This window comes from Melitaea cinxia, chromosome 15 (genome assembly GCF_905220565.1).
Source record: "Melitaea cinxia chromosome 15, ilMelCinx1.1, whole genome shotgun sequence".
In the NCBI taxonomy this organism is placed as follows: Eukaryota; Metazoa; Arthropoda; class Insecta; order Lepidoptera; family Nymphalidae; genus Melitaea; species Melitaea cinxia.
The window spans coordinates 13,178,818-13,206,067 of record NC_059408.1 but is presented as its reverse complement, the minus strand read 5'-3'; the positions used below and the strand labels follow the sequence as shown (position 1 = coordinate 13,206,067).

Here is a 27,250-nt window from a genome sequence, read left to right as displayed (position 1 = left end):
ATTTTTTTTTGGTTTTATTTGTATCGATCGTAGTAGTGACTGTTATACGTATTATTTTAATTTTTCTGTGCACTAAATAAAACATACTTTCATTGTCTATAACGCTTTCGTTTATAAGTAAATCCCCGCACACGTATATTATAGTAGATAGTTTATTGGCAAAACAACGTTTGCCGGGTCAGCTAGTTAATAATATAAAATAGCAAAGTTCCAATACCACCGTGGAACTAGTGAAGCCGAGCGATGGCGATATAGCCGTCCTACAGCTAGCTTTTTAAATACACAACCGAAGACGAGCAGCAGCGTCTTCGGTGCGACAAAGCTAGCCCTGCGGTCACCAACCCGCCTGCCCAGCGTAGTGACTATGGGCAATAAACCCGCGGATATGAGTATATATGAGTTCGCGGTAGAATTTTAGGCCCTCAGTTCTCGGCAGCCTCACTATTCCCGACTACAGCAGCGCCGCGCTAACGGTGGGGCGGAGGGTGCTGAGGATTACCGCGATACGGGAGGCTGCCACTCAAAACTACAGGTACTACGTACCGTTTACGTATAATGGAGTCATGTTACAGCTGGACCATAACCTTACCTTGAAGTAAAACTGAGTTTTAAACTTAAACTTAAGTGAAGCATACTGGGGTTGTCTGAAGTTTGAAGAGAGGGCGAGGACACGATGATCCTGGACTCCGGGCACTTGTTCTACTTCCGTGAAGGTGATGGGCTTTCCCAAGGTGGACTCGATTTTCTGGTTCACAAGACTCTCACTAACAACGTTGTGGAAGTCAGCAATATGTCGACCCGGGTAGCGTACCTTGTACTTAAACTCACTGAAAGTACTCCCTAGAAGTGATACAGATGTTATATAGATGATAGAGTGATAGATATTACTAGGGCCGTGCATGGGACTACTTCGGCCTTCTACAACGTTGTTATGGGAGACTTCAACGCTAAAGTGGGAATATAAGACCGCGACGAATCGAGAATCGGACCACACTGGTAGGGGCGCAGGAATCGCAGGAGGCAGATGCTCGTCAACTACTACGAGTCAGAGGGGCTCTTCTTGATGAATTCAATTTTTTGAGAAGAAGCCCCAAAGGACATGGCAAAGCCCCGATACTGTGACGAGGAACGAGATAGATTTCATCATAGCGGATAAAAGGCATATATTCAGAGATGTCTCAGTGGTTAACAGGTTTAACACCGGCAGCGACCACCGGCTAGTACGGGGCACGCTGTATCACTAGATATCTCGAAGGCCTTTGACAGGGTTTGGCACGCAGGTCTCCTAAGCAAACTTCCTGCTTACGGCATCCCTGCTGACTTTTGTAGCTGGATTTCAGACTTTTTGAGTGAACGGTCGATCAGAGTGGTCGTGGACGGCTGCTCCTCTGACCTAATGGATATAAACGCCGGCGTCCCTCAAGGTTCTGTTCTCTCTGCAACTCCTGCTCCATATTAACGACATGCTGCGACCAGGCATTGTTGGATACGCAGATGACAGTACGATTGTTGAGAGATATTTGCCAGCGCAAGAGACAGCAGGGACGTAATACGTTCTCAGAGAGAGGCCATGGTTGAACGAACAAATTCAATACTGGGGCAAGTATCCCAATGGGGTGATTGCAACCTGGTCACGTTCAACGCCGCCAAAACGCAGGCTTGTTTGTTCTCCGCCAAACGGAGTCCTTTCAACTTGACTCCTACTTTCCGTGGTACACCTATCCCTGTGTCCGATACCCTCGACCTCCTTGGCATAGAGTTGAATTCTAACCTCAACTTTGGCAACTACACTGCGTCCAAAGCGCAAACTGCGGCCAGTAAGCTTGGCATCTTAAATAAGGTTAAGCGATATTTCACGCCTGAACAGCTTCTTACGCTGTACAAAGCTCAAGTCCGATCGTGCATGAAATATTGCAGTCACTTGTGGGATGGCTCAGCTAAATATCAACTCGCCACACTAGATGTTGTATATGGCAACACACCTCTATTATTATTAGTGTTAATAAGGTTGATGGCACTGGCAACATTATAAGAGTTAGAATATGAAAACTATGTAGTCAAGACGTAATAAAGATGGCTCGTTGCAAGAAGTCTTTTATTTAAAATACCACAACATATAAAACATGGTGTCAGGTGTAAAAACAAAAGAAATAATAGCCGAACATTCAAGAAATCGACAGGGAGAAACATAGAGAGGAGAAAGAAACAGTTAAAATTGTGTAAAAATATACGCAAAGATGGAGGGGTTAAGGCCGCCAATTAATCTGATTTTATCAGGGTCATCAGAAAACTTTTATACGTTTAAAAGAAAATTTTTAAATTACATAGAAGCTGCGGGCTTGACTGAAAAGTCAGAGGAGCGAAAAATGGCGTTGTTTCTGAATTTAGCGGGGGATGACGCCATGGATGTCTATACCACGTCGATGGAATGTTTAAAGGTAAAAAGCTTAGAAAAACTCTTAGAATTATTTGAAAAGCACATAAAACCGAGAAAAAACATAATCGCTAACAGTTATAAGTTTTTTAACATGTCGCAAGCCGAAGGGGAGACCTTTGAGCACTATGTAACAGAATTAAAGAAACAAGCTAAACTATGTGAGTTCAAAGAAGAAGACAGGCTTGTGAGGGACATGATAGTGATTGGAATAAAGGACAAAGGTGTACAAGAAAGGTTACTACGGGAGAGTGACTTAACTTTGGATCAAGCCATCCAGTTTGGAAGAGCAGCAGAAATAGGGAAGATACAGGTAGGAGCATTAAATGAAAAGAAAGAAATAGACAGTATACATAAACAGAGAGTAAACTACAGGAAGGAGAAGAAGAACTACAGAAATAACTGTGGGAAATGTGGTAAAGTACATGAACCGAGAAAATGTTCAGCGTTTGGTAAAAAGTGTGTGTTGTGCAATAAACTGAATCACTTCGCTGTGATGTGTAGGAATAAAAACATACACAGGAAGAAGAAGCAGGCGTACAGCTTGGAAAAGGAGGAAAATAAAAGTGAAAGTGACAGCGATCATAATTATACAATAGGAAGTTTAAACTATATAGACAATATTAAGTTACAGTGGAGAGAAAAAATAAATATTCTAGGTTTAAATATAGAGTTTAAGCTAGACACGGGTGCGGACTGTAATACATTGTCTTTAAAGTTGTTCAAGTGTATTAATAAAAATAATAAGTTAAGTTTGAAACAAACACCTGCTATTCTTGTTGTTTATAATGGAGAGAGAATTAAGACAGCGGGACAAGTAGAACTAAGCTGTGTTGTAAAAGGGGTAAATAAAAAGGTATGTTTTACTGTAATTGATTTAGATGTACAACCTGTAATAGGACTACCAGATTGTATTAGGTTAAACTTGTTAAAAAGGATTGATGAAATACAAAGTGATAAGTTGACGGAAAAGGAAAAATTTATAAAAGATAATAAAGATATTTTTCAGGGTCTAGGGACGATAGGTACTTACCAAATAAAAATTTTAGATGATGCAAAACCTGTTGTTAAACCTATAAGACGAATACCTTTAGCCATAAAAGATAGACTTAAGGAAACATTAAATAATTATGAAAACAGGAATATTATAGAGCGGGTAGAAGGTCCTACTGAGTGGTGTAATAACCTAGTTATAGTGGAAAAACCAGATAAATCTTTGAGGTTATGTTTAGATCCTAAAGAGCTTAATGAGTATATAGTAAGAGAGAGATATTTTATTCCATCTCCAGAAGAAATTTATAATAACTTAGCAGGTAAGAAAGTGTTTACTGTTTTAGATATGAAAGATGGATTTTTTCAGATAATGTTAAGTGATAAGGATAAATTGTGTACTTTTGGCACTCCATATGGTAGATATAGGTTTAAGAGGTTACCGTTTGGTATATCATCTGCTCCAGAAGTTATGCAAAGAACAAATACTAACATTTTTGGAGATATTAAAGGAGTAGAAATATACTATGATGATATAATAATAGCAGGGAAAAATAACTCTGAGCATGATGATATATTAAATAAAGTGATAGAAAGAGCCAGAAAATATAATGTAAAATTTAATAAAAATAAAATACAATATAAGTCGGACCATGTTAAGTATGTGGGTTTAATAGTATCACAGGAAGGTATACAAGTTGATCCCGACAATGTAAAAGCTATATTAGAGTTGAAGGAGCCTAGTAATGTAAAACAGCTACAAAAATTTTTAGGCATGTGTAACTATTTGAGTAGATTTATACCTCATTATTCTGTAATTACAGAACCTTTAAGAAACTTACTTAAAAAAGATGTTGTGTGGGAGTGGTCTGAACCACAAGATAAAGCATTTAAAGAATTAAAAACCAAGTTAAGTAATACACCTACACTAGCTGTCTTAAACAGTAAAGGTTCTATAGTGTTGCAAACTGATAGTTCTAAATCTGGTATGGGAGCGTGTTTGTTACAAAATGGTAAACCTATTTCTTTTTACTCAAGGGCTTATACCGAATGTCAAACTAGATGGGCACCAATAGAAAAAGAATTATTCGCTATCTGTGTTGCATTAGATAAATATCATCAGTTCGTGTACGGCAGGAACATAACAGTGGAGACTGATCATAAACCCTTGGTCACAATAATTAATAAAGATATAAATAAAATAAGTGCTAGACTACAGCGTATGATCTTGAAATTGTTAAAATACGATATAAATATAAAGTATATACCAGGTAATAAAATGTATATTGCAGACTACTTGTCAAGAAATTATATAAAAAACAATGCTGAGATAGATCCAACAACACAGGAGATAGTGCATTGCTTTGAAACAGATTTAGCTATAACAGATAGTAAATTAGAAATGTTACAAAAAGAAACTAAAAATGATATAGATTTAATACAAGTAATTAATTGGTATAAAAATAGTTGGCCTAAAAATAATAAACTAATACATAATAAAGAATTAAAAATATACTACAGTTTAAAAGAATATATACATGTAAAAGATAATATAGTGTACTTACAGAATAAAGTAGTTATACCAAAACATGTAAGAAAAGAAATGCTTATGATTATACATACAGGACATACAGGTATAGTGAAGTGTAAAAAGAGAGCTAGAAATGTTATGTATTGGCCGGGAATGTCACAGGATATAGAGAGATTTGTGTTGTCATGTAGTTCTTGTGAAAAGTATAGACCGTCTAATAGTAAAGAACCTCTTATGTCTCATGATATTCCTAGCTTACCGTTCTACAAGATAGGTATGGATATATGTACTTACAGCAGAAAAGATTACCTAGTTGTTGTTGATTACTATTCAAAATGGATAGAAGTAAAATATTTAAATGATAAAACAGCTGATAGTGTAATTAAAAATTTATTGACTATTTTTTCTACTCATGGCATACCAAAATATATTGTAAGTGACAATATGCCGTTTGGAAGTTACTCTTTTAAAAAGTTTACAAATTCATTAGATATTCAATTAATTTATTCAAGTCCTAGATATCCTCAGTCTAATGGTTTAAGTGAAAAAGCAGTAGGAATTGTAAAAAACATGATGAAAAAATGTGAAAACAATAATGACTATGATTTTTGTTTGTCTCTGTTACATTATAGATCTACACCAGTTGCAGGATTGGATTATAGTCCATCAGAATTATTAATGTCTAGACTTTTGAGAACTAACTTACCTTGTACTAAAGATCATTTAAAACCTAAAGTTGTTAATGTGCGGAAAAAAATGTCACTCAACAAACAAAAAACAGAATTTTATTATAATAAAACTTGTAAAGTTAGAAATGTAAATTTTAAACCAGGTCAAAATGTTGTGGTGCAGAATAGACCAAACAGGGTGTGGTATCCAGGCAAAATTATAAAGCCAGAGGGCCCGAGATCTTTTGTTGTCAAAAGGGAGGATGGAACAGAAGTCAGGAGGAATCAAAAGCACATAAATTATTCACCTAATCAATTTAATGTCAAATCAGAAATATTTAATACTCCGTTGATTACTGTTCCTTCACAAAATAGTAAGAGTTCTGAAAATGTTGGTCATAAAGTCAGTAGGTATGGTAGATTAATAAAACAACCCTCATACTTCAAAGATTACACACAATAGTAATGTTTAAAAAAAAAAAAAAAAAAATATGTCTTGTCTTAAAATTTTATTTTGTTAATTTAATTTAAGTTGAATTTATGTTTAAGTTAAATTTAAAACTAAAAAGGGGGGATGTTGTATATGGCAACACACCTCTATTATTATTAGTGTTAATAAGGTTGATGGCACTGGCAACATTATAAGAGTTAGAATATGAAAACTATGTAGTCAAGACGTAATAAAGATGGCTCGTTGCAAGAAGTCTTTTATTAAAAATACCACAACATATAAAACACTAGACTCAGTGGAACGCAGAGCCAAGCGGCTAATCGGTAATGCCAGTTTGGTGAAATCTCTTCATACTCTGGCTCACCGAAGAAAGGTTGCCAGTCTAACGGTCTTTTACAGGTTGTACTTTGGGGAGTGTGCCCTGGAGCTGCACGAGCTCATACCCCCATCTCCTTTCTTCCATCGGACTTACAGACGTACCGCAGGCTTTCATCACTACTTGATTGATATACCTTTCATACGTACAAAGCGCTTCGAATCATCTTTTTTAATGCGCACAGCCAAGGAATGAAATTCCCTGCTGGCGTCTGTATTTCCGAGTTCATACAACCCGAACATGTTTAAAACGCGAGTGAACAGGCTTCTTCTGGGTGAACTCGCTCCATCTTCGACCTCGTCTGTGCTCTAGAGCTAGACTGAGGTCAAGAGTAAGCCAATAACATAATAAAAAAAAATATGTCTCCGAAAGGAGCGGACCCGCTTGATGAAATCTACTCTCCGACGTACGCTGCCCCAATTACTATGTGGCTCCGAGCAGTTTCAATGGGAACTCCAAAACCGATTCGATTCGCTGGAAACTACTGGCAACGTGGAAGAGATGACCGACAACGTGGTGAAGACGGTATGTACACTAGGTCGTAGGCACTTTCCGCCGAAGAAGTCAACGAAGCAGTCCAACTCTCTTCCGAAGCCTTGGATCTAATGTGGCGGAGGCGCGAGTTGCTCACTACTCAAGCAGCTTCGCCAGAACAGGCTCTTTCCAAGAAGATACGAAAAATTTGTACGCCGAGACCTCCACTGCTCAAATACGAGAGAGATTGCTACTCTGATTGAGAAGAATAGGGATGACGTAGTTACGACTTAGCTACTTAAAGCCGCAGGGCGACCTACCCTAAAAGTCTTGGCGAGACTCTTTCACGCCGTCACCCACCGAGGTACCACGCCGGAGGTGTGGTCCAGTAGTGTGTGGTGCTGTTCTTTAAGAGAGGCGACAAGTCTCTGTCAAAGAATCACACATCGATCTCACTTCTGAGCCACATCTATAAGCTGTTTTCGAGTGTTGTTACGAATCGTCTCGCCAGAAGACTCGACGAATTCCAAGTACCGAAATAGCAGGGTCTTAAAATGACTACAGCACTGTAGACCACATCCATACCGTTCGGTAGATTATACAAAAGACAGAAGAATATAATCAGCCGCTGTGTATGGCATTTGTGGACTACGAAACAGCCTTCGACTATTGCTTCTCAAAATGGAAAAACAAAAAATACTATTTATCCAAATGTTTTGGATTAAGTTTTAAAATAGCTAGCAATTAATATTTTTTTTTGTATTAATAAATGAATTTGATGTAATTTTTTTATTATTATTTCACTTTATACGTAGCGAAGCACGTACCGGGCCGCTAGTATTTACTAATTGTTTTTATTATTTAAGTGTTGTTCAATTTTGCCGCCCCCTAAAAAGTGCCGCCCGGGGCGGGCCGCCCCCCCCGCCCCCACTACGCTACGCCACTGTGGCAAAGACAATATATTTTGTGCAGAGTGGGAAATAAAAATACTTATTATTTATTGATTTTTTATTTAAAAAAAATATAATTTTTTTAAATAATCCGTTGGATTTTTGTGAGTTGGAGTTTATTGACACTTTATGAACGAGGATTTTCTAGTCTGTAACAAACGAAAAAAAAATTTAAAACATAAGGATTTTCAATAGAAATTTCATTCTTTTATTGTATTTCGGTGACTTTGAAGCCATGGTCACGGGTCAAAGAGGAGCTGCGATATTGTTGTTGTTGATAATATGTGGAGTTTCAAAACGAAAATCACGGTAAGAGGGTGTCCATAAGTTACGTGAGGTGTTTTTTAAAATTTTCTGTCCCTCCCTCCCCTCCTGGTGAGATGTCGTGAGATTTTATTCAAGCCCCTCCCCCAACCCCCAATCTCACGTGAGATTTTTCAAAATGTAGGTTTTTTACGTAAACGCGTTGGATTGTTGTTGTAAAAAGAAAAAAAAAATGCTTCGTGGTTTTATTTACGACTAGTTAAGACTAATTAATCAATAGTGTTGAGAGTTTAATTATAAGTGTAATAAAAATTTAACAATAGAATACTTAAATAATACTTTTCAATCAGAAAAAAATTGCGTGATATTTGCCAACGTGAGATTAGATGAGATTTGTCTCGACCTCCTCCCCCCCTTAAACATCTCACGTATTTTATGAACGCCCCCTGTTATTATAAAAGACGGCTTTGTCGAAGTACATACGATGTTCATATTTTGTCGCGTACAGTATGTTGTATGGAGTGTGTTGCGTGTCTAATAAGAGTGTAATCAAGGTTATAATTTACAATGAAGGGACGGTTTATACAAAACTGACTTACGACGCTTTGGCGTAGCACTGGCTGATGCGCTGGCAGTCGCGGGTTCGATCCCCGCTAAAGACAGATATTTGTATTGGCCATATAGATGTTTGTCGTGGTCTGGGCGTTTGTGCTTGTGTACTGTGTGTGTTTCCGGATCCCCGACACAGGAGGAAATCCTATATAGTGTGAGATGGTGTCGTGTGGTAGTGGAATATGAAAAATGGGACATGTTACATGTATACATGTGCATGTGTCGTACCGGTGTAGGGTGGGCGGCTCGCGCATTTCGTGCGGCATGCTTGGCGACACCATGACCAGCTGTCGCGCCGGATGTTTCCGGGCGAAATTCATCAGGAGCTCCACTACTATCCTTCGGTTCGTTTTGTCCTAGTGCCGATGAAATAATAATCATTAGTCATTATGAATTCGAATATTCTTATACTGGGATTGATAGCAGTGAATGTTGCTTTGAAAATATTAGTTCTTATTCATAAATAAATATTATCGTGATAATCATAGTTAAGTAATTTATTTTCTGTTCAAATTAAAAAAAAAAGCTATGTCTAAGAATGTATTTACTATATAGCTTTCGTAAGAGCACTCGCTGCCCGTCAGCACGAATTGTATATTATATATTTTTATATCAAAATCAAAAACAGGTTTATTCAAATAGGCCTCAAGAGCATTTTCGAATCGTCATTTTACAAATTAAAACTTTAAAAATAAATTATTATTTTTGTAAAAGTAAAGCTCCCACCGATTCGGAATGTAGATTCTGCAGAGAAGAATCGGCAAAAAAACTCCGCAGTTACTCTTTTGAAAAATAATATATAAACTGTGTTTTAGTACAAAATTAGTAACATGTATAAAATACAGCGTTACTAAGTCCACACATTTTTATCAACTATGTAATGCTGCACTGAATAATAAGCTTTATTAATTTTTTAAATAAAAAATTTAAAGTTATGTTGAGACAAATCCAAAATTATGTGTATGTGTATATATACTAAATATATACTATATATGTGTATGTATATATAATATATATAGCGATAAGATCACCTTTGTATATGTTTATTAGTAAGTATCACTCTTTTTCTTTCTTTCGTTTCTTGTTGGTGTACAATAAAGAGTAATTATTATTATTATTATTATTGTAGTAAAATATATATTCTTTATTGCACTTTAAAAAAATCATAATTACAAGTCATTTTTACAGAGAATGTTGGCAAGGGCGAACTTATCTCTGTAAGAGATCTCTACCAGTCTACCCATGGTGGTGAGAGATGATGTTACCGCGGGACTCATAAGCTTATTTGTGATAAAGTGAAAAAAAAAACTAGTGTCAGTGGCGCCACGCGCACTCACCAGGCAGACGTCGAACTCGTCGAGGAAGTAGAAGGGCAGCTCGACGCACTCCCAGAGCGCCAGCAGCAGCGCCACGGTGCAGTAGGAGCGCTCGCCGCCGGACAGCGCCTTGGCCTTGCGCACGTCCCGCGCGCCGTCGCGCCCCGTCACGCTCAGCTCCAGCGTGCCTCTCGAGTGGCTCACCAGCAGCGCGCCCTGAGACATAACTCAATACATATTGTAACGCGCCTACTATAAATACGGACGAGAACTTGCCTATAGTTCGTATATATATATATATATATATATATATATATATATATATATATATATGTGTGTGTGTGTATATATATATACGGTCGAATTGAGTAACCTCCTCCTTTTTTTGAAGTCGGTTAAAAAGTAGTACAATTAGAGGAAGATGTACAAAGGCGGTCTTATCGCTAAAAATCCGATTTCTTCCAGACAACCCTTACTAATTATTAACCCTATTATTCATTATAATAAATTTAACGATGAATGGGGGCATGGTACGATCCTTGTTAATGAAAAACATATGCCTTTATATTGGGCCCTTATGTGTGGTAGCCTCTCAAAATAACGTTCAACGTCTCGCTACCACACAAAGCGGCATGTGCGCGGGGATTGGTCAGTCGTTAGTCAGTCGATCCGAACGCCTTCACCGGGGTAACATGTTACATCTCTTCATTGAGACTATTTTTAAAAACGTAATAAGTCTTCAATATAGTTCATTATTTATAATTAGTTTGTTACAAAATTGTACAAAATATAAATTAATAAGTAACTACCCGTTACAATATTATATATTCTTTTGTATGTATATTTCTAACCTAACCGCTCTTAAACGGCTAAACCGATTCGGTAGAAATTTTGTGTGTACATTTCAACGGGTTTAGGGATGTTTTGATAAGACAATTTCACCAATTAGGTGATGTTGCTGTAGATATGCCAGCAATCAAATTTGGTAGCTGCTCCTCAGGCAGGTCAACGGTAATATAATATAATTTACTGTCTTAGTGATTAAATTTTCAAGAACTCTTGGGTTTATAGGATTGGGATTATGGTCCGGGACCCAGTAACAGATTTTCATGACAAGTCCCTCCCAATTGATGTGTATGTGTGTGTGTTTTATGGGTTTGTCGGCTTACATAGTAACCGTGCGTAGCGAGGTTTGCTGCGAAACATATCTGCACTTTCCTAGTGATCTGCAGCTCTAGCTCAACGCAGAAGTTCAATCGTTCATCAACTGCCACTTTGATCTGAAATAATTGAGAATTTTTAAATTTTTAAGTGATATTGACATGTTAATTAAACATACTTAGAATATTTAACTACCATTATATTAAAAACGAAGTATGGTAAAGAATAAAGGGAACAGCAAAAGTTTAATCAAATGCTTGAATTTTTTTTAAAGACAATTAGGTCGATAAACATGCGTGATTTAGCTCACCTGATGGTAAGCGATTACCGTAGCTTATAGACGATCTGTAGTGAAACTGTGTGGAACAGTGTACATGCAGCAGTGTAGGGTCTGACCTCTCGTATGAGGCCGTCGAGCGCGTCCAGCTGCTCGCGCAGCTCGCGGTGCCGCGCGCGCGCCCGCTCCACCTCCTCGCGCACAACTGAGTGGAACCGTGTACATGCAGCAGTGTAGGGCCTGACCTCTCGTATGAGGCCGTCCAGCGCGTCCAGCTGCTCGCGCAGCTCGCGGTGCCGCGCGCGCGCCCGCTCCACCTCCTCGCGCACAACTGAGTGGAACCGTGTACATGCAGCAGTGTAGGGCCTGACCTCTCGTATGAGGCCGTCCAGCGCGTCCAGCTGCTCGCGCAGCTCGCGGTGCCGCGCGCGCGCCCGCTCCACCTCCTCGCGCACAACTGAGTGGAACCGTGTACATGCAGCAGTGTAGGGCCTGACCTCTCGTATGAGGCCGTCCAGCGCGTCCAGCTGCTCGCGCAGCTCGCGGTGCCGCGCGCGCGCCCGCTCCACCTCCTCGCGCACAACTGAGTGGAACCGTGTACATGCAGCAGTGTAGGGCCTGACCTCTCGTATGAGGCCGTCCAGCGCGTCCAGCTGCTCGCGCAGCTCGCGGTGCCGCGCGCGCGCCCGCTCCACCTCCTCGCGCACAACTGAGTGGAACCGTGTACATGCAGCAGTGTAGGGCCTGACCTCTCGTATGAGGCCGTCCAGCGCGTCCAGCTGCTCGCGCAGCTCGCGGTGCCGCGCGCGCGCCCGCTCCACCTCCTCGCGCACAACTGAGTGGAACCGTGTACATGCAGCAGTGTAGGGCCTGACCTCTCGTATGAGGCCGTCCAGCGCGTCCAGCTGCTCGCGCAGCTCGCGGTGCCGCGCGCGCGCCCGCTCCACCTCCTCGCGCACAACTGAGTGGAACCGTGTACATGCAGCAGTGTAGGGCCTGACCTCTCGTATGAGGCCGTCCAGCGCGTCCAGCTGCTCGCGCAGCTCGCGGTGCCGCGCGCGCGCCCGCTCCACCTCCTCGCGCACAACTGAGTGGAACCGTGTACATGCAGCAGTGTAGGGCCTGACCTCTCGTATGAGGCCGTCCAGCGCGTCCAGCTGCTCGCGCAGCTCGCGGTGCCGCGCGCGCGCCCGCTCCACCTCCTCGCGCACAACTGAGTGGAACCGTGTACATGCAGCAGTGTAGGGCCTGACCTCTCGTATGAGGCCGTCCAGCGCGTCCAGCTGCTCGCGCAGCTCGCGGTGCCGCGCGCGCGCCCGCTCCACCTCCTCGCGCACAACTGAGTGGAACCGTGTACATGCAGCAGTGTAGGGCCTGACCTCTCGTATGAGGCCGTCCAGCGCGTCCAGCTGCTCGCGCAGCTCGCGGTGCCGCGCGCGCGCCCGCTCCACCTCCTCGCGCACGAGCTCCGCGTCCAACGCCAGCTCACGCAGCGCGCTCAGCTCCGCGCGCAGTTTCCTCGCACAGTGTTGTAACTCTTCACGCGATCTGCACATTCACAAATTTTAACTTACTTTGCATCGGTTGATATAAACTGTGTTCCTTTATTTTTATACGACTAGGTCGGTAAACAAGCTTATGGCCCAAATGATAAGTAAGACCTGTAAGCGGATACAGTAACTTTTAATAAACCTGTAATAGCATAAGCATCGCACGCGTTTGCGACCCTACTACAGGAACACAATGCTTTTCTGCGAAGAGGTAATGACGCAGAAGGAGGCCGCGGAATGAGTCAGGGAGAATGACGTCTTACTCCGGCGCAAACGTACGGGGACAAGGAGGAGACGGTTTGCCCACCTTCTCCCCCGCAATAAGTGGGGTCGCCGGCCGATAGTCGGGGGACTTCGGCCAGCCGGACGACACGACCCCACACGTCTGAGGGGTGGCCTTGTTCTGAGCGAGGCCATACCTATAAAAACATTGATTGGCAAACCTTGGTTTTTCGAAGGGTGGACCAGACGCTTCTTGTAGCTTTCTCGAAATTTTCTGTCCCTTTTGTAATATTTCCTGTTCCATCTTAGCAAGATTGTCTTTAGTTTGTTCCAACACAAGTTTCAAATTTGACCTTTTTTCTTTCTTCGACTGTTTCTTAGTGATTTCTGTCTGTAACTATAAATCAAAACAATTTTATATAACTAGACTTATTTATTTATTATTTTATATAATATATATTTATCAAATTTAATAATGAACATTTATATATTTTATATAGTTAGACATATATTTACAAATATTATGACATAATATTTTTGACATTTCAGTTTTTAAGTATTGTTTTTCTCTTGCAATTTAATCTTTTATTAGCCTCACTTCATGTTGTTGACCATGAGGTCAGGTCGGTATTGAGGGATGACCCTCAATACGTGACTTAATTTTTGAATGACTGACAATTGGCAAAAGAATTTGTAATCACATGCATGGACTAAATATTACTAAACTTACGTTTTGTTTAGCTGTTTTATTCTCGATGATTTTTTTTTCGAGATCTCTTATTTTACTTTCATAACATTTTATATTCCGTTCGTGTTCATTCTCTTTTACTTTGAATTCTTCAATTTTTTTTCTGAGATTTTGGTGTTCTTCTTTGGTTTTGTTAAGTTCTTCTTCCTGGACAAATAAGGTTATATTATAATAGCTTGTAAATCATTACTTTATAAGCAGAATCATGTTTTATAACAGCGAAATCTCAAGGACCCAAATTGTAGAAAGGTGTGCAAAGAATAAAATATTTGAAACCTGTCTAATTTTGTTCTCCAGTCACTGCAAAATGGTCATCATTACATGGGAAAAAACTTTCTCGGTTTAATTATACTGACATACTTATTAAGTCTAAGAATTATAAGATCGGTCAGAAAATTATAGTGGCTGGTACCGTTGTAGTCATATTGTAACGATTTATAACAGATTCATTAGTAAACTAAACTAATTTTAGAAATCAGATGGGTGAAAGAATATGGCTAAACAATGTTGTAAACAATTTTGGTACAGTAGTTCGGTAGTTCTTGTGGGTCTTTACACTGTGCCTTGGAGGGCACGTTAAGCCGCCGGTCCCAGTTGTTATTATGAATACCTGTACACACAGTAGGGAATACGTCTGTCAATCCGCATCGGAGCAGCGTGGTGGATTAAGTGCTGATCTTTTTCCTACATGAGGAAAGAGGCCTGCTCAGTGGTGGGATATTACAGGCTGAAGCCTAAGCGTAGTTGCAGTTTAGTGGATTCGATATCCTTCAATGTAGCAGCGTGGTGGATCGAGCTCCGATTTTTCTGCTACATGGATAGAGATACGCCCCGCAGTGAGATGTTACAGGCTGAATCGGGTCAATAAAACACGGGGCGTTAGGGTTCCATTCGTTAGAGATCTCGTGGCACCTCACAATGACGATGAGGGCACCGTTGGTTTTTTTTTATACAATTCGGTCGGCAAACAAACATATGGCTCATCTGATGGCAAGAAATTACCGTAGCTTATAGACTGCAATACTAGAAGCATCGCAAGCGCGTTGCCGAACCTATCCTCAATTTCCTCCAGTAGCTTTGGTCACTTCATTCACCAAAAGCAACACAACACTGCTTGAATGTTTTTTTTATATCACTAGTTCGGCATACAAGCGTACGGCTCACCTGATGGTAAGCGATTACCGTAGCTTATAGACGCCTGCAACACCAGAAGCATCGCAAGCGCGTTGCCGACCCAATCCCAATCCCCCCCCAGGAGCTCTGGTCACCTTACTCACCAACAGGAACACAATACTGCTTGAAAACAGTATTATTTAGCTGTGATCTTCTGTACCCCAGTCGGGCTGCTCCATAATTTGTACAAGAAATTCCTGCTGTGCCCTACCTCAGTTAGAGATAGTATTTATTATTTAGCTGTGATCTGCTAGGTCGAGGCAGTTCCCCAGTGGGGCTGTTTCCTCGGTGCCCTATCTCAGTGAAAGTTCCGAGCCGTTTTGTTAGTGGCATATGCGCAAACCGCGCGATGCCAAAATTAAAAAAAAAAAAAGAAAAAAAAAAAAAAAAAGTTCCGAGCCGGCGCTCACCAGCACGTCGTGCTGCGGCGCGCGCGCCTCGCCCGCCAGCGCGCGCGCCGCGGCCGCCCGCGCCGCGCTGCAGCCCCGCAGCGCCGCGCGCCTGCTCTCGCACTGCGCCTGCGCCGCCGCCACCTGCCCACACGGGTATATCGACACCAGCAATTTATACTAAGCTAACTCTTAAAACTGAACTTTTTTACAATAGAGACGTATAAAAGGGAAAAACGTGATACCTTTTATATTAACTAAGAAACCTTTCTGAAATTTGGTATCTTTAATAGTTAATTTATTCATTGCAATTTCACATTTTTATTATTACATATAAAAAACACATTTTATCAAGTTCGCATTAGAAAAACAAACTTATCGAAAAGTCGAATTGGCGTAGTATAAATTGTTGGTGTCGATATGTTAACTCGTTGTTTTCGACGCCGCGTCGGCGCAAAGGTCACAGCTGTGGCGAAATACGAACGACTACAAACTACGTAATTAGAGAAAAACTGACGTATGCTAACATCGCGCTATCAGAGTTTTCAAAGTGATTAAGTATATATACGAGATCCCGACAACAAACGTCGGGGCGGTAGCCCGCCAGACACAACAACCGTCTGGTCGGAGGATCCTCCCTTTTCCTCACGCTCCCAAACAGCTATGGATTGTGCCGGTTGCGCTGGCAGTTGCGGGTTCGATCCCCGCACATGACATACATTTGTATTGGCCATACAGGTGTTTGCCATGGTCTGGGTGTTTGTGCAGTCCTCGTAGGTCTCCCCACCGTGCCTCAGAGAGCACGTTAAGCCGTCGGTCCCGGTTGTTATCATGCACACTTGATAGCGATCGTTACTCATAGTAGGGAATATATCCGCCAACCCGCATTGGAGCAGCGTGGTGGATTAAGCTCTGATCCTTCTCCTACATGGGGAAAGAGGCCTAAGCCCAACAGTGGGATATTACAGGCTGAAGCGATGAAGCAATTGTTTTCTAATCTTTACGCGAATTACACTCATTATAATAAAACAATTTTTTTGGAGGAGTGTTATCCCGTGACTATGGTTGCTGTATAGTATCCGAAACGAGTTGTTCATTAAAATCTATACTTTTTGATTGTGCAAAAAAAATATACTTTATGCTAAATATTTTCCGTAAATTCAAAGATATTTTGTATATTTTTTCTAAATTCAATGCAGGGCACAGCTAATATAAAAAGTAAAATAAGGTTTTATGTAAACAATTTAAAATATTTGTAATTATAGATACAGGCACGTCACAGACCTCCTGCCGCGCTTGTTTCGCCACGAGTCGCGTTTGCTCCACTGAGCGCTCTTTCGCCTTCAATTCCGCCTCTGCGATGTCCACATTTTCGCGTAGTTGTCTGTGGAGACACGACATACGAGTGACAAAATGCTTTCCTCATTCGGAAATGGGGAGAGAGAGGGATGTATTTTTTTAAAGAGTAACTCAGAGTTTTTTTCGATTCATCTTTGCATAATCTACAATGCAAACCGGTGGTAACTTCACTTTTAATTGTAATTATTAATTAAAATATAATTTTAATTTGTTAAATAACGATACGAAAGTGCTTTACAAACCTGATAGAATAAAATAATTTTCGATTTTGATCTCGAGACATCAAAACAGAGAGATAGGGATATAATCGGGATGAGTGGGCTGGTCTTGTCTTAACTTAAGACCGAACTCGAACTGATTGTACACATGCGTTTGCATTTTTATAGCATCGGCATTTTGTTGAGGTAATAATTATTCATAACAGCTCGTACCTTTCTACGTCTTCGGAGCTCAGTTCTAGGAAATGCTCTCGAGCTCCTCTCGGGTCGCTGCCATAGCTTCGATAATTCGGCGCCGGGTAGAACTCGTTGCAGTCCTCAGTCACTATCTTGCTGCAGTTCACTGGTACGTTTTCAATGTCACTGGCCAGACTCATAGCAGTTTCTGTGGGTGAGTTTAAGTTTGTTCATTAAACTAAAGGTTCCATTGAGGAGGACAGTGCAGAAAATATCCTGCGCAAAATCTGGAATAGCATGTCTGAGGAAGTACAACAATCATACAGAAGATCATAGACTCATAATACTGCTCTCAATAATCTCAATTATGTTCCTGTTGTAAGAAAGGTAATCAGAGCTGTTGGAAAATGTGAGGGTCGGCAATGGGCTTACCATGCTTTTAGTACGGTAACCGTTTACCACCAGGTGGGCCTGACGCTTGTTGGCAGTATATATGTATAATAAACGCCTCACACTAAATGGATTAATATTATCCCCTATTAGGATTTAGGGATCCGAATACGAAAACAATATACAAGCGCCGACACCCAAATCACGGCGAACATCTGTATGGTCAATACAAATGATGAAAAGAATCCAGTGCTGTGACCGTTGCGCTAACGCGTCGTCGAGTTATACGCTTCAGCCTGTAATATTCCACTACTGGGCATAGGCCTCTTTCCCCATGTAGGAGAAGGATCAGAGCTTAATCCACCACGCTGCTCCAATGAGGGTTGGCGGATATATTCCCTACTATGAATAACGATGGCTATCAGGTGTACATGATAACAACCGGAACTGACGGCTTAACGTGCTCCCCGAGGCACGGTGGGGAGATCCACAAGGACTGCACAAACACCCAGACCATGGCAAACACCTGTATGGCCAATACAAATGTTTGTCATGTGCGGGGATCGAGCCCGCAACCGCTAGCGCAATAGATACATAGGCTCACCGTCGTCGGGCACGAGCAGCACGGTCTCGAGCGCCAGGTTGTCGACGAGGAAGTTGGCCACGACGGGCTCGTCGACCCGCAGCGCGTCCAGCGCGGCGGGGCGCGCGCGCACGCGGTGGCGCGCCACGTCGTGCCGCGGCAGGAAGGCGCTGCACGACACCGTCGGCTTGGGCCGCGACCCGAACACCTGGCGCAGACACTCACGTCACTTTTATATTATAGACTGCTGACCCGGCAATCGTCGTCTTGCCGCTAAACGCTATTAAAAATAGGGGTTGATGGTAGAGGGTTGAAAATTTAGGGTTGTATGTATTTTTTAATGTTGTATCATAAAAAAATAGAAATAAAAATTTTGTCTAAAAAAAAAAAAAAATTAGGGGTGGACTACCCCTAACATTTAGGGGGATGAAAAATGGATGTTGGCCGATTCTCATAGATACCGGATAAGCACAAAAAATTTCATCAAAATCGGTCAAGCCGTTTCGGAGGAGTATGGCAACGAAAACTGTGACACGAGAATTTTATATATTAGATTGACAATTTTCGATTCGAGTCTTCATAATATTTTGATTCTGCATGTATTATATAAATGCATACACAATCTATACATATAATAAAATGGTAGGAAAGTCAAAACTGTACACTGAATATTTTTTTTTAAAAAATACTTGCGGTGTGATCTACTATCGATACCGAAGCCAAAAATATAGTTTTTAGAATTTTTGTCTGTTTGTCTGTATGTATGTCCGGGATAAACTCAAAAAGTACTGCATGGATTTATTTGAAATTTGGCACGAATATTATTAAGAAGTCGGGTCAACATATAGGCTACAAATTATCACGTTATCACCTACGGGGAATGAGCAGTGAACCTTTATTTCTTCAACGCATTCTGTAACAACGTGTAATCTAACGACGCATATTTGAATGTTGTTATTATGTTAATAACCATGCTATAAGCTAGCTTCACACCATAAATAGACATTCTGTAGTATATTTAGTATCAGCATTGCACCCGTGCGAAGCCGGGGCGGGTCGCTAGTCTAATATATAAAATTCTCGTGTCGCGGTGTTTGTAGTTAAACTCCTTCAAAACGGCTTGACCGATTCTTATGAAATTTTGTGTGCATATCGGGTAGGTCTGAGAATCGAACAACATCTATTTTTCATACCCCTAAATGTTAAGGGTAGTGCATCCCTAAATATATATTTTTTTAATTTTTAGATAGATTATTTATTTTTTATTTTATTATGATTTGGTGTTGAAAAATACAACCCTAAATTTTCACCCTTTTACTACCAACCACTATTTTTAAATAGCGTTTAGCGGCAAGACAACGTTTGCCGAGTCAGCTAGTATATTATATAATTTAATTTTATTATTATAATTAAAAAAAAAAAAAAAAAATCGCGTCACTACTGATAGTACGAGATCAGCTTCGGGGGTCGTACTTTATATTACGTAATGTCTTTTTACCTACTTGTTAACCCCTACTGTTGATATGAGGTTTTTTTTTTTGGTATCGAGGGGTGGTCACCCCTGCATACAAAAATATCACATGTATTTGTTTGTTACGAAGTATAGTGAAATTTTTGGAATATTTTCTTATATTACAAGTATAAAATTTTGATAAATTAAGCGTCGCGATAAAAAAGAAATTAAGATTGCAGGGTTTATTGTTTGTGATTTAGACATCGCGCGTAAGCAAAATAAATACAAGTGACATCTCGTTACAGACCGCCTCCCTTATTATCTCTTTATGTAATTTTGTATGCTTATCGAAACCCCTCCCTCACCCTCATCCAGAGGCTCACGTGATTAATGTACGACCGCTTTAGAAATATATACCATCCAGTACATATGCAAAATAGTACATATCCATATCTACTTATATCAGATAGGTTTCCTAAAGAAATCGCGTCCAGGCAGTGTTAAATAATTAATATAGAATTAGCATAACATTGATGATAAGGGGGCGTGGATTACAAATTTCATTGTATTAAATTTGTAATCTTAATAAATAGTTAGAGTGTGAATTATAAATTTAGTTGTACTTATATAAAATGTTATTGTTAAGAATTTAATTTGTAATCTTATATTTAGAGTGAATTATAAATATAGTATATAAAATAGAGATAGATAAGTTAGTTCTGCATAAAACATTATTTCATTGTGAATTATAACTGGGCTCATTTCAAAGATACAATTGATAGTTTTTACCATTACCTAACTTCAAAAAAAATTCACAAGGAATTTTTTTAAAAATAAAATATACAAAAATAAATAAAACCTCATTCATAATCTCAATTAGTTTTCGGGAATCAGCTGCAGAATGAACACAGAACGTCCTCTTGTGATTACCGATGATATGTTCCAAGGCGTTGGCCCACCTTTTATCTTTGAGACGTAAATACTGACCTGAGTAAAATAGAAAAGGAAGGTTTATATAATTCAATCAAATGACTAAATTGTATTGCTTTATTACATAGAAAAATCCTTTATAAAATTATAAATAATATAAAAACAGTATTCAGGGCAGAATGAAAAGGCAGTCTCATTGGTTATAATCAGTCTCTTTCAGAAAGTCAACTCTTATTATTACTCGTATTGTTGAGTTCCTGTGTTAAGTAAGATGACCAGAACTTCTGGCAAGGGTCAGGGTAAGGTCAGAAGCGCCCTTGCGATACTTCTTATGTTGCACGTGTCTATAGGCTAGGGCATCCACTTAACATCATGTGGGTGATACGCTTGTTTCAGACCTAGTTTAGCATTACAAAAAAAATGAGTGGGTATGGTCTCACCAATGGGTCCTATAGGCTGTTTCTCGAAGTGTCCTCGCTGTGTTGCCTGCTGTATACGTCGACATAGCTTAGACACATCATCACCCCACAGCGCCAACGGATCCTTTGTCCGCGCACGTACATATAGGGCACGTGCTTTTTCTAAAAGAAAAAAAAAAAGCAACAATATATTGTCTATCTAACTGCAGTCCTACAAATGGTAAGTCCTTTCGTGATATAGATTACGTTAAAAAAAATAATTCTTAAGCGTCCACTGAGCGCGTAAGCCCGGGTGTAATTTACAATGGAAGGACGGTCTATGCAGAACTACCTTGCTGGAGTAGTTCATATATTAAGAGAAAATAAAATTTAAAAAATAGCTAAGTTTTCTTTAACAAGGAACTTGATCTTATAGCTCATGAATACGTCACAGGACTCTCCATTTGAAGGACTGTAGTTAGCAGTCATACACCTTATATATTCGTCAGCCTACAACAGATTCTTATATTTTTAAAACAAATGTGCATGACATTCAGTCATCAGAATATTATGCAGTCAGCATCCTTCATTATGAATTTAAGGGTTCAAGTTACCGAGACGCCGACGCAGCTCCCGAGCGTCCTCCACCTCTGCAGTAGCGGAGGCCTCTGCCTCTCCCTCCCTCCTCACGACCTCATCTAACACTCTTTCGGCCTCCGCTAGTCTTTCAACCGCTTTCTTCTCCGCTATAATCGCACGCTGTTCTTCTTGCTCTGCTGCCTCACGTCTCGACGCCCATCCACCCGACCTGAAAGTAATAATAATAATTGTGTTTACTCTCAAACGATAAAAATGCCTATCACAAGAACCAAGGAACTCATTATTGTATGTAAATATTTTTATGAATAAAGCATTATCATTATTATTTTAAAGGTTTTTATATATAATAATACAATGTTTAAGATCAAGCAAGGGCACTTCAAATTTTATATTTCAATCTAATTATAACTTTAAATCTAATACAATTAGATTAATTTATAACTAATTAGAGATAACTCAAAAAGTACTCGTCAGATTTTGGTTGAATTTAAAATGGACAAAAAGGATAATTAAAATCTGTCTACTCAGTTGTCGATCTAATTGAAGTCTGTTTTTTTTTAAGAAGATACCCAGAAAAGTTTCAGATACTAACTCGGCACTTAAAATTGTGAAAAACTGGCAACAACTCCGACGTTTTTTCTGATTCACTTCTTAGTCTTTATTTTTGCTCTTACAACTTGCACTCTTACAAAGCCTTACACAAAGCAAAGTTTTCTGCCCTAACTTAACAATTCTCATAACATAAGCTAAGCTCCACTCAGATATTGGCAAATCCTTCAGAGAGCCAAAGTAAAAGAAGAAGAAGTATTCGTCAGCTTTTGGTCAAATTTAAAATTTTAATTTTAATTTTAATTTAAAATGGACAAAAAGAATCATTAAAATCTGTCTACTCAGTTGTCGATTTAATTGAAGTCTGTTTTTTTTAAGAAGATACCCAGAAAAAAATTGTGGCGTTGTATAGAGGCGTCATCCTTGACATTAGTTTTTATATTAGAATAGATTATGTTTGATTTATTTTGAATAAAAGATACTCTATCTAAAATACTATAAAGTTACGTTTCAATAATCATTCTCATTGGCAGGTGTAGCCCGTAAGAGTTAACTTGAGACCTGAGCGCTGCTGTGTACTACTGCGTTCAGGTCTCAAGTTAATTCTTGCGGGTTATAGTAAAAGTTTCGTTTAGAAATAATTAATTAATTTAATTTGAAGTTATAGTGGTTTTTAAGTTGGTGCAAAAATGGGGGCACTATAAAATAATTTATTCTCAAAGTGGGCAGTAGACAAAATAAGTTTGGGAACTCCTGCACTAGGGTGACAGAAAAGCCTACAGCCCGCATGATGGTAAACGTATAACGTAGCCTCTATATTCTTGCAACCAGAAATTTCAATCTCTAGATTTAATTACTCAGAAATTCTCAAAAAAACCTGATCATATACTATCAAATCTCACAGAAATACTGATATTCACGATCAAGCATTTTTTTTGGAAAATATCACGTAGTTAGTTTATTGGTCATAATTAGTATACTTATATTTTCTTGGCTCTTTTAACTTAACCTAGTTCTATTTACTCACTGTATGTCTCGAATAGCATTTTCAAAGTCCTTGATATTTTTCTCCGCTTTATCTAGACGATATTGTATATTATTGGTCTCACTTTGAACACTATCACATTGTTCCTTTTCTTTACGAATCTTTTCCTCTAGGTTCCTTTGCTCTTGATTTAAATCCATTATAGTACGATCATGTTCTTTTTGTTTTTGCTTTAAATTCCTGTGAACATTTTTATTTTTAGACAAATTACTCAATTGGATGGTATTGCAATTCTAAGTTTCTCATTATGTTATAGAGCTTTGTATCCCATTTGATATTCGCACACGACATTTTAAGACATGCATTCTATTAAACTGCAAGTGCCATTTTAATCAAAAAATTTTTATTTGGCAAGAAATAGAACTATCGCTAGTCACTTTTGTATTATTAGTACAGAGGAGTGTACCATCTTTTACACAAGCTTAATACATGCATACATTAACTCAATAATCATTTAGATGTTTTAACAATGTTGTTGATTCACCATTCTTAAATATAGAGAAACTTACTCAATCATTGTGTGAATATTCTCCGAGCCTTCATACATGCTAGTTAGTTGTCCGACTTCAACCTTTTTTGTTTCAATATTGCTCTCCAAATTTCTAATTTCATTTTCCAACTCTTCAACTTCACTCCAAAACATTTCATTACCAATAGATTTGAGTTCGTTTTCTATCTTATCGTGCAATAATAGCTGTTCTTGTTTGTGTTTCCACTTTTCGTACTTCTTTTTCAATGTTGCACAAGTCTGTAATTAATTTGTTTACTTAATTTCAACAAAAGTCGATTTGCGTTATTACTTTTATTTAGCACACCCTTAACACGTTGAACGCCACGGGGGACGCCAGTTGGACCTCACTTGTTTAGTCCATTGGGTTAGTTTAAAAGTCCTTATTAATATAATAATTAGTAAAATTTTGTAATTTTTATGATAAGTATGGTAGTGCAATAAAATTGCACTACCATACTCATTCTTAAGGATCTTATTTACTTTTCCTTACACTATATGACATATTTTTTTAATTTAACTCTGGCTCGCGGTCATGTTGTATCCCCCGCAACACCAACGGAAAAATTGTGTGTCGTAGTCGACACCATGTATGGTGTCCCCCATGGCCTAAACAGAAAAACTAAAAATCAAGGCGGTGTTCAACGTGTTAAATTAGAATGCATGTCTGAAGTTTTTTACATCAACTGATCAATAGTTTAAAAATAAAGTTTAATGTTCCTAACCTTAACCCCCCAGAGCTCTGGCCACCCTACTCACCACAGGAACACAATACTACTTGGAGAGCATTATTTAGCTGTGATCTTCTGTAAGGTCGATGTATTACCCCAGTTGGGCTGCTTCAAATTTCAATCAAGATATTTCCTGCCATGCCCTACCTCAAGTTAATAGGAACAGAGCAGTTGACAGAAGCTCTTGGCCAATTTGACAATAATACAATTATCATGAACTTTGAAAGATATTAGAGGACAAATTTAGTTTAGGTTATATAAGATTTTAATACAGTTCTTCCTCAAATTCGCTCGAAACCGCAGAGCAGCTAGTAAATAAAAAAAAAAAAACTTATAAATACTTACCTTTTCCTTATCATGCTTTATTTCCTCAGCTTTTTTACAGTTTTCTAGAACTTGGTAATAATTGTTTATACTATGGTCTAGATTTGTTGCTTTTCTGAATAATGAGTACATTTTCTTAGAATCCATTGTACTAAACGTTTTTGCTTCTTCTTGATTCAGTACTGATATTGGATTATCAACCTGAATTTCAAGAGCTAACATAATATTAGTTACTTCTGAAAATGAATTTGATACCCTGTTTCCTGTAAGTAAAATAAACAAAATTCGACATTAAAAAAAATTAATACATAGAGCATAAAAATGTGACCTTAGAACAGTTTTATTAACTGTGTTAAACTACTACTAGCTACGGCATTAAAGAATATAGCCACCCCCTCTCTTCCTGTGGGTGTAGATGACGCGACTAAGGGATAACACAGTTCCAGTACCACCTTGAAACTTATAAAGCCAACTGATGGCGGGATAACCATCCAACTGCTGGCTTTGAAATACACAGACCGAAGACAGGCAGCAGCATCTTCGGTGCGACTAAGCCAGCATGGTGACTATAGAAAACACACATGGGTTAACTTGGGGAGGCCTATGTCCAGCAGTGGACTGCAATTGGCTGAAATGATAATGATGATTCTGTTTTAAACAGTTTTATAAGTTTTTGATGATATGAATATTTCTATACCCGATGCTGATTTCACTGTGTATTGTGATGAACCCGAAGTAGTTATTCTCCTAATTATTTTAATTTCATCGCCATATATGTGATGATTGTACGCATTATCTGTGTCATTCTTTATTGTTATTTCTATAACGGCATAATCTCTTCCATTTTTGATAAACGCTGAAATTTGATAGGAATAATATTGAATATTTGTAAATTTTAAGAATCTTCATCAATTTAAATTATAAATATAAGGTTTTAACTTACATTGAATATTTTTACCCCTATGAGTCGCAATCGCCTTACCCCCAAGGCCAACAACTAATGCTGTTACAATTGCACTTTTGCCACTGCCATTCAGACCTGTTACCCAGTGAATATTACCCTTAGTGAAATCTATTGCTAGGTTGTCATGGCAAAGGAAGTTCGTCACTTCAATTCTTTTTATTAAACCATCAATATCATTTTCTGTTACTTGATCAGATAAATCCATGTTTATATCAAGTATATATGTCTTCAAAGTTCATTTAAATATTTTTATACTGAAAATTAGAAAACCAAGGTTTAGTGATTTTTTTAGACTAACTTTCTTATAGCTAAGTGTATCAAAATATTATAAAACAAATCATAATAACACTGCCATATCGTAATAGTTTTCACTGATATTATCATAGGAATTTTAATGTATTACCTAACCTTACTCTCTTCCTCTAATAGTACTATTTATACTGTATCTTTTAATGGTGTACAATAAATAATTTTATTATTATTACCTACTGAGTAATTGCAAAATTATATTGTTATAGCGTATAATATCTAATACGTAATGTATAGTCAATTTAATCCCTTTTTTTCAAACTCTATTAAACTGACACAATAGATAAAAATAAACAATGATTGTGTTTTAATTATGACTAGACCTAGATGTACTATTTCTTATACTTAGACTTATTGTATCGTCAGGAATTTTGTGACCATAATGTTAGGGATGTTGACACCAATACAATTGTATTGAGATTTGAGATCTAATATTTAGCAAATATAAAATAGAATTAGAAACAAAACATATAATTTAGTCAAAGACTAACATTGTGATATTTTAGACATTTATTTATAATTTATTACACAAAAGTAAGTGCTAGAGAGAACATTTGTTGCGAGGTTCTGTCCGAATTTTTTTCAAACTACAAATCTCACAACATTCTCTATTCTTTAAACACATAGGTATGCCTCAACTATCAACACAATAGTCCTTCAGATTCATATATACATAAAGATCATTACTTTAAAACCTAATTCGCCTGATTACATTTAGTCATTTTAGTCTTCATTACATTTTGTAAATTATTCATCTCAAATAAACAAAATTACACATGATGCTCTTACCTATGATCCAGTTACTAAATTTTGACAAAAACACAACGAAAAGCAACATGTCAATTTTTGTTCAAATTGCGCGCGAACTTTGCGCGGTAATTCAAATAAATGTAATTAGTTTACACATATATTATTAATACGAATTATTTTCATATTCAACATATTACACGAAAAAGGAGCTTGAACTTGAGATGAGTACCGATAACGTACGTATTGTAAGTATAGTTCGCGTCATGTAAAAAGAACGCTGGCCTTGAAGCTGCGCAGAAGCGATTTATCGGTCTATTTGGTGGTACGGGGTAGGGGGACGGGAGTGTTTATCACTGCTGCATGCTTGCCGGTGTGC

The 27,250-nt window shown here is 38.7% G+C and overlaps 1 protein-coding gene across 1 annotated transcript; it reads right to left on the bottom strand.

Moving 5' to 3' along the window:
* Positions 1-7,921: 7,921 nt before the first annotated feature.
* LOC123660180 (structural maintenance of chromosomes protein 6-like) lies at positions 7,922-26,991 on the bottom strand. The gene is made up of 20 exons (XM_045595281.1): positions 26,914-26,991; positions 25,795-26,069; positions 25,549-25,707; positions 24,873-25,114; positions 23,798-24,036; positions 23,271-23,468; positions 21,709-21,902; positions 21,137-21,277; positions 20,626-20,753; positions 18,335-18,521; positions 17,377-17,548; positions 16,856-16,970; positions 15,608-15,730; positions 14,007-14,204; positions 13,498-13,673; positions 12,884-13,052; positions 11,236-11,346; positions 10,088-10,282; positions 8,979-9,106; positions 7,922-8,023 (listed from the first exon to the last, which is right to left on the bottom strand). Exons 2-20 carry the CDS (start codon positions 26,018-26,020, stop codon positions 8,002-8,004), a joined length of 3,123 nt encoding a protein of 1,040 aa, XP_045451237.1. The 5' UTR covers positions 26,021-26,069; positions 26,914-26,991; the 3' UTR covers positions 7,922-8,001.
* Positions 26,992-27,250: the final 259 nt, after the last annotated feature.

What these genes read in the sequence shown, in the direction of transcription:
- LOC123660180 (XM_045595281.1), bottom strand. Translation starts at nt 26,020, where the DNA reads ATGGATTTATCTGATCAAGTAACAGAAAATGATATTGATGGTTTAATA. An exon ending in TAAAGCATGATAAGGAAAAG is followed by an intron (nt 24,037 to 24,872) that starts GTAAGTATTTAT and finishes AATTAATTACAG; the next exon opens with ACTTGTGCAACATTGAAAAA. An exon ending in TGGACGGCCTCATACGAGAG is followed by an intron (nt 11,347 to 12,883) that starts GTCAGGCCCTAC and finishes CAATTATTTCAG; the next exon opens with ATCAAAGTGGCAGTTGATGA.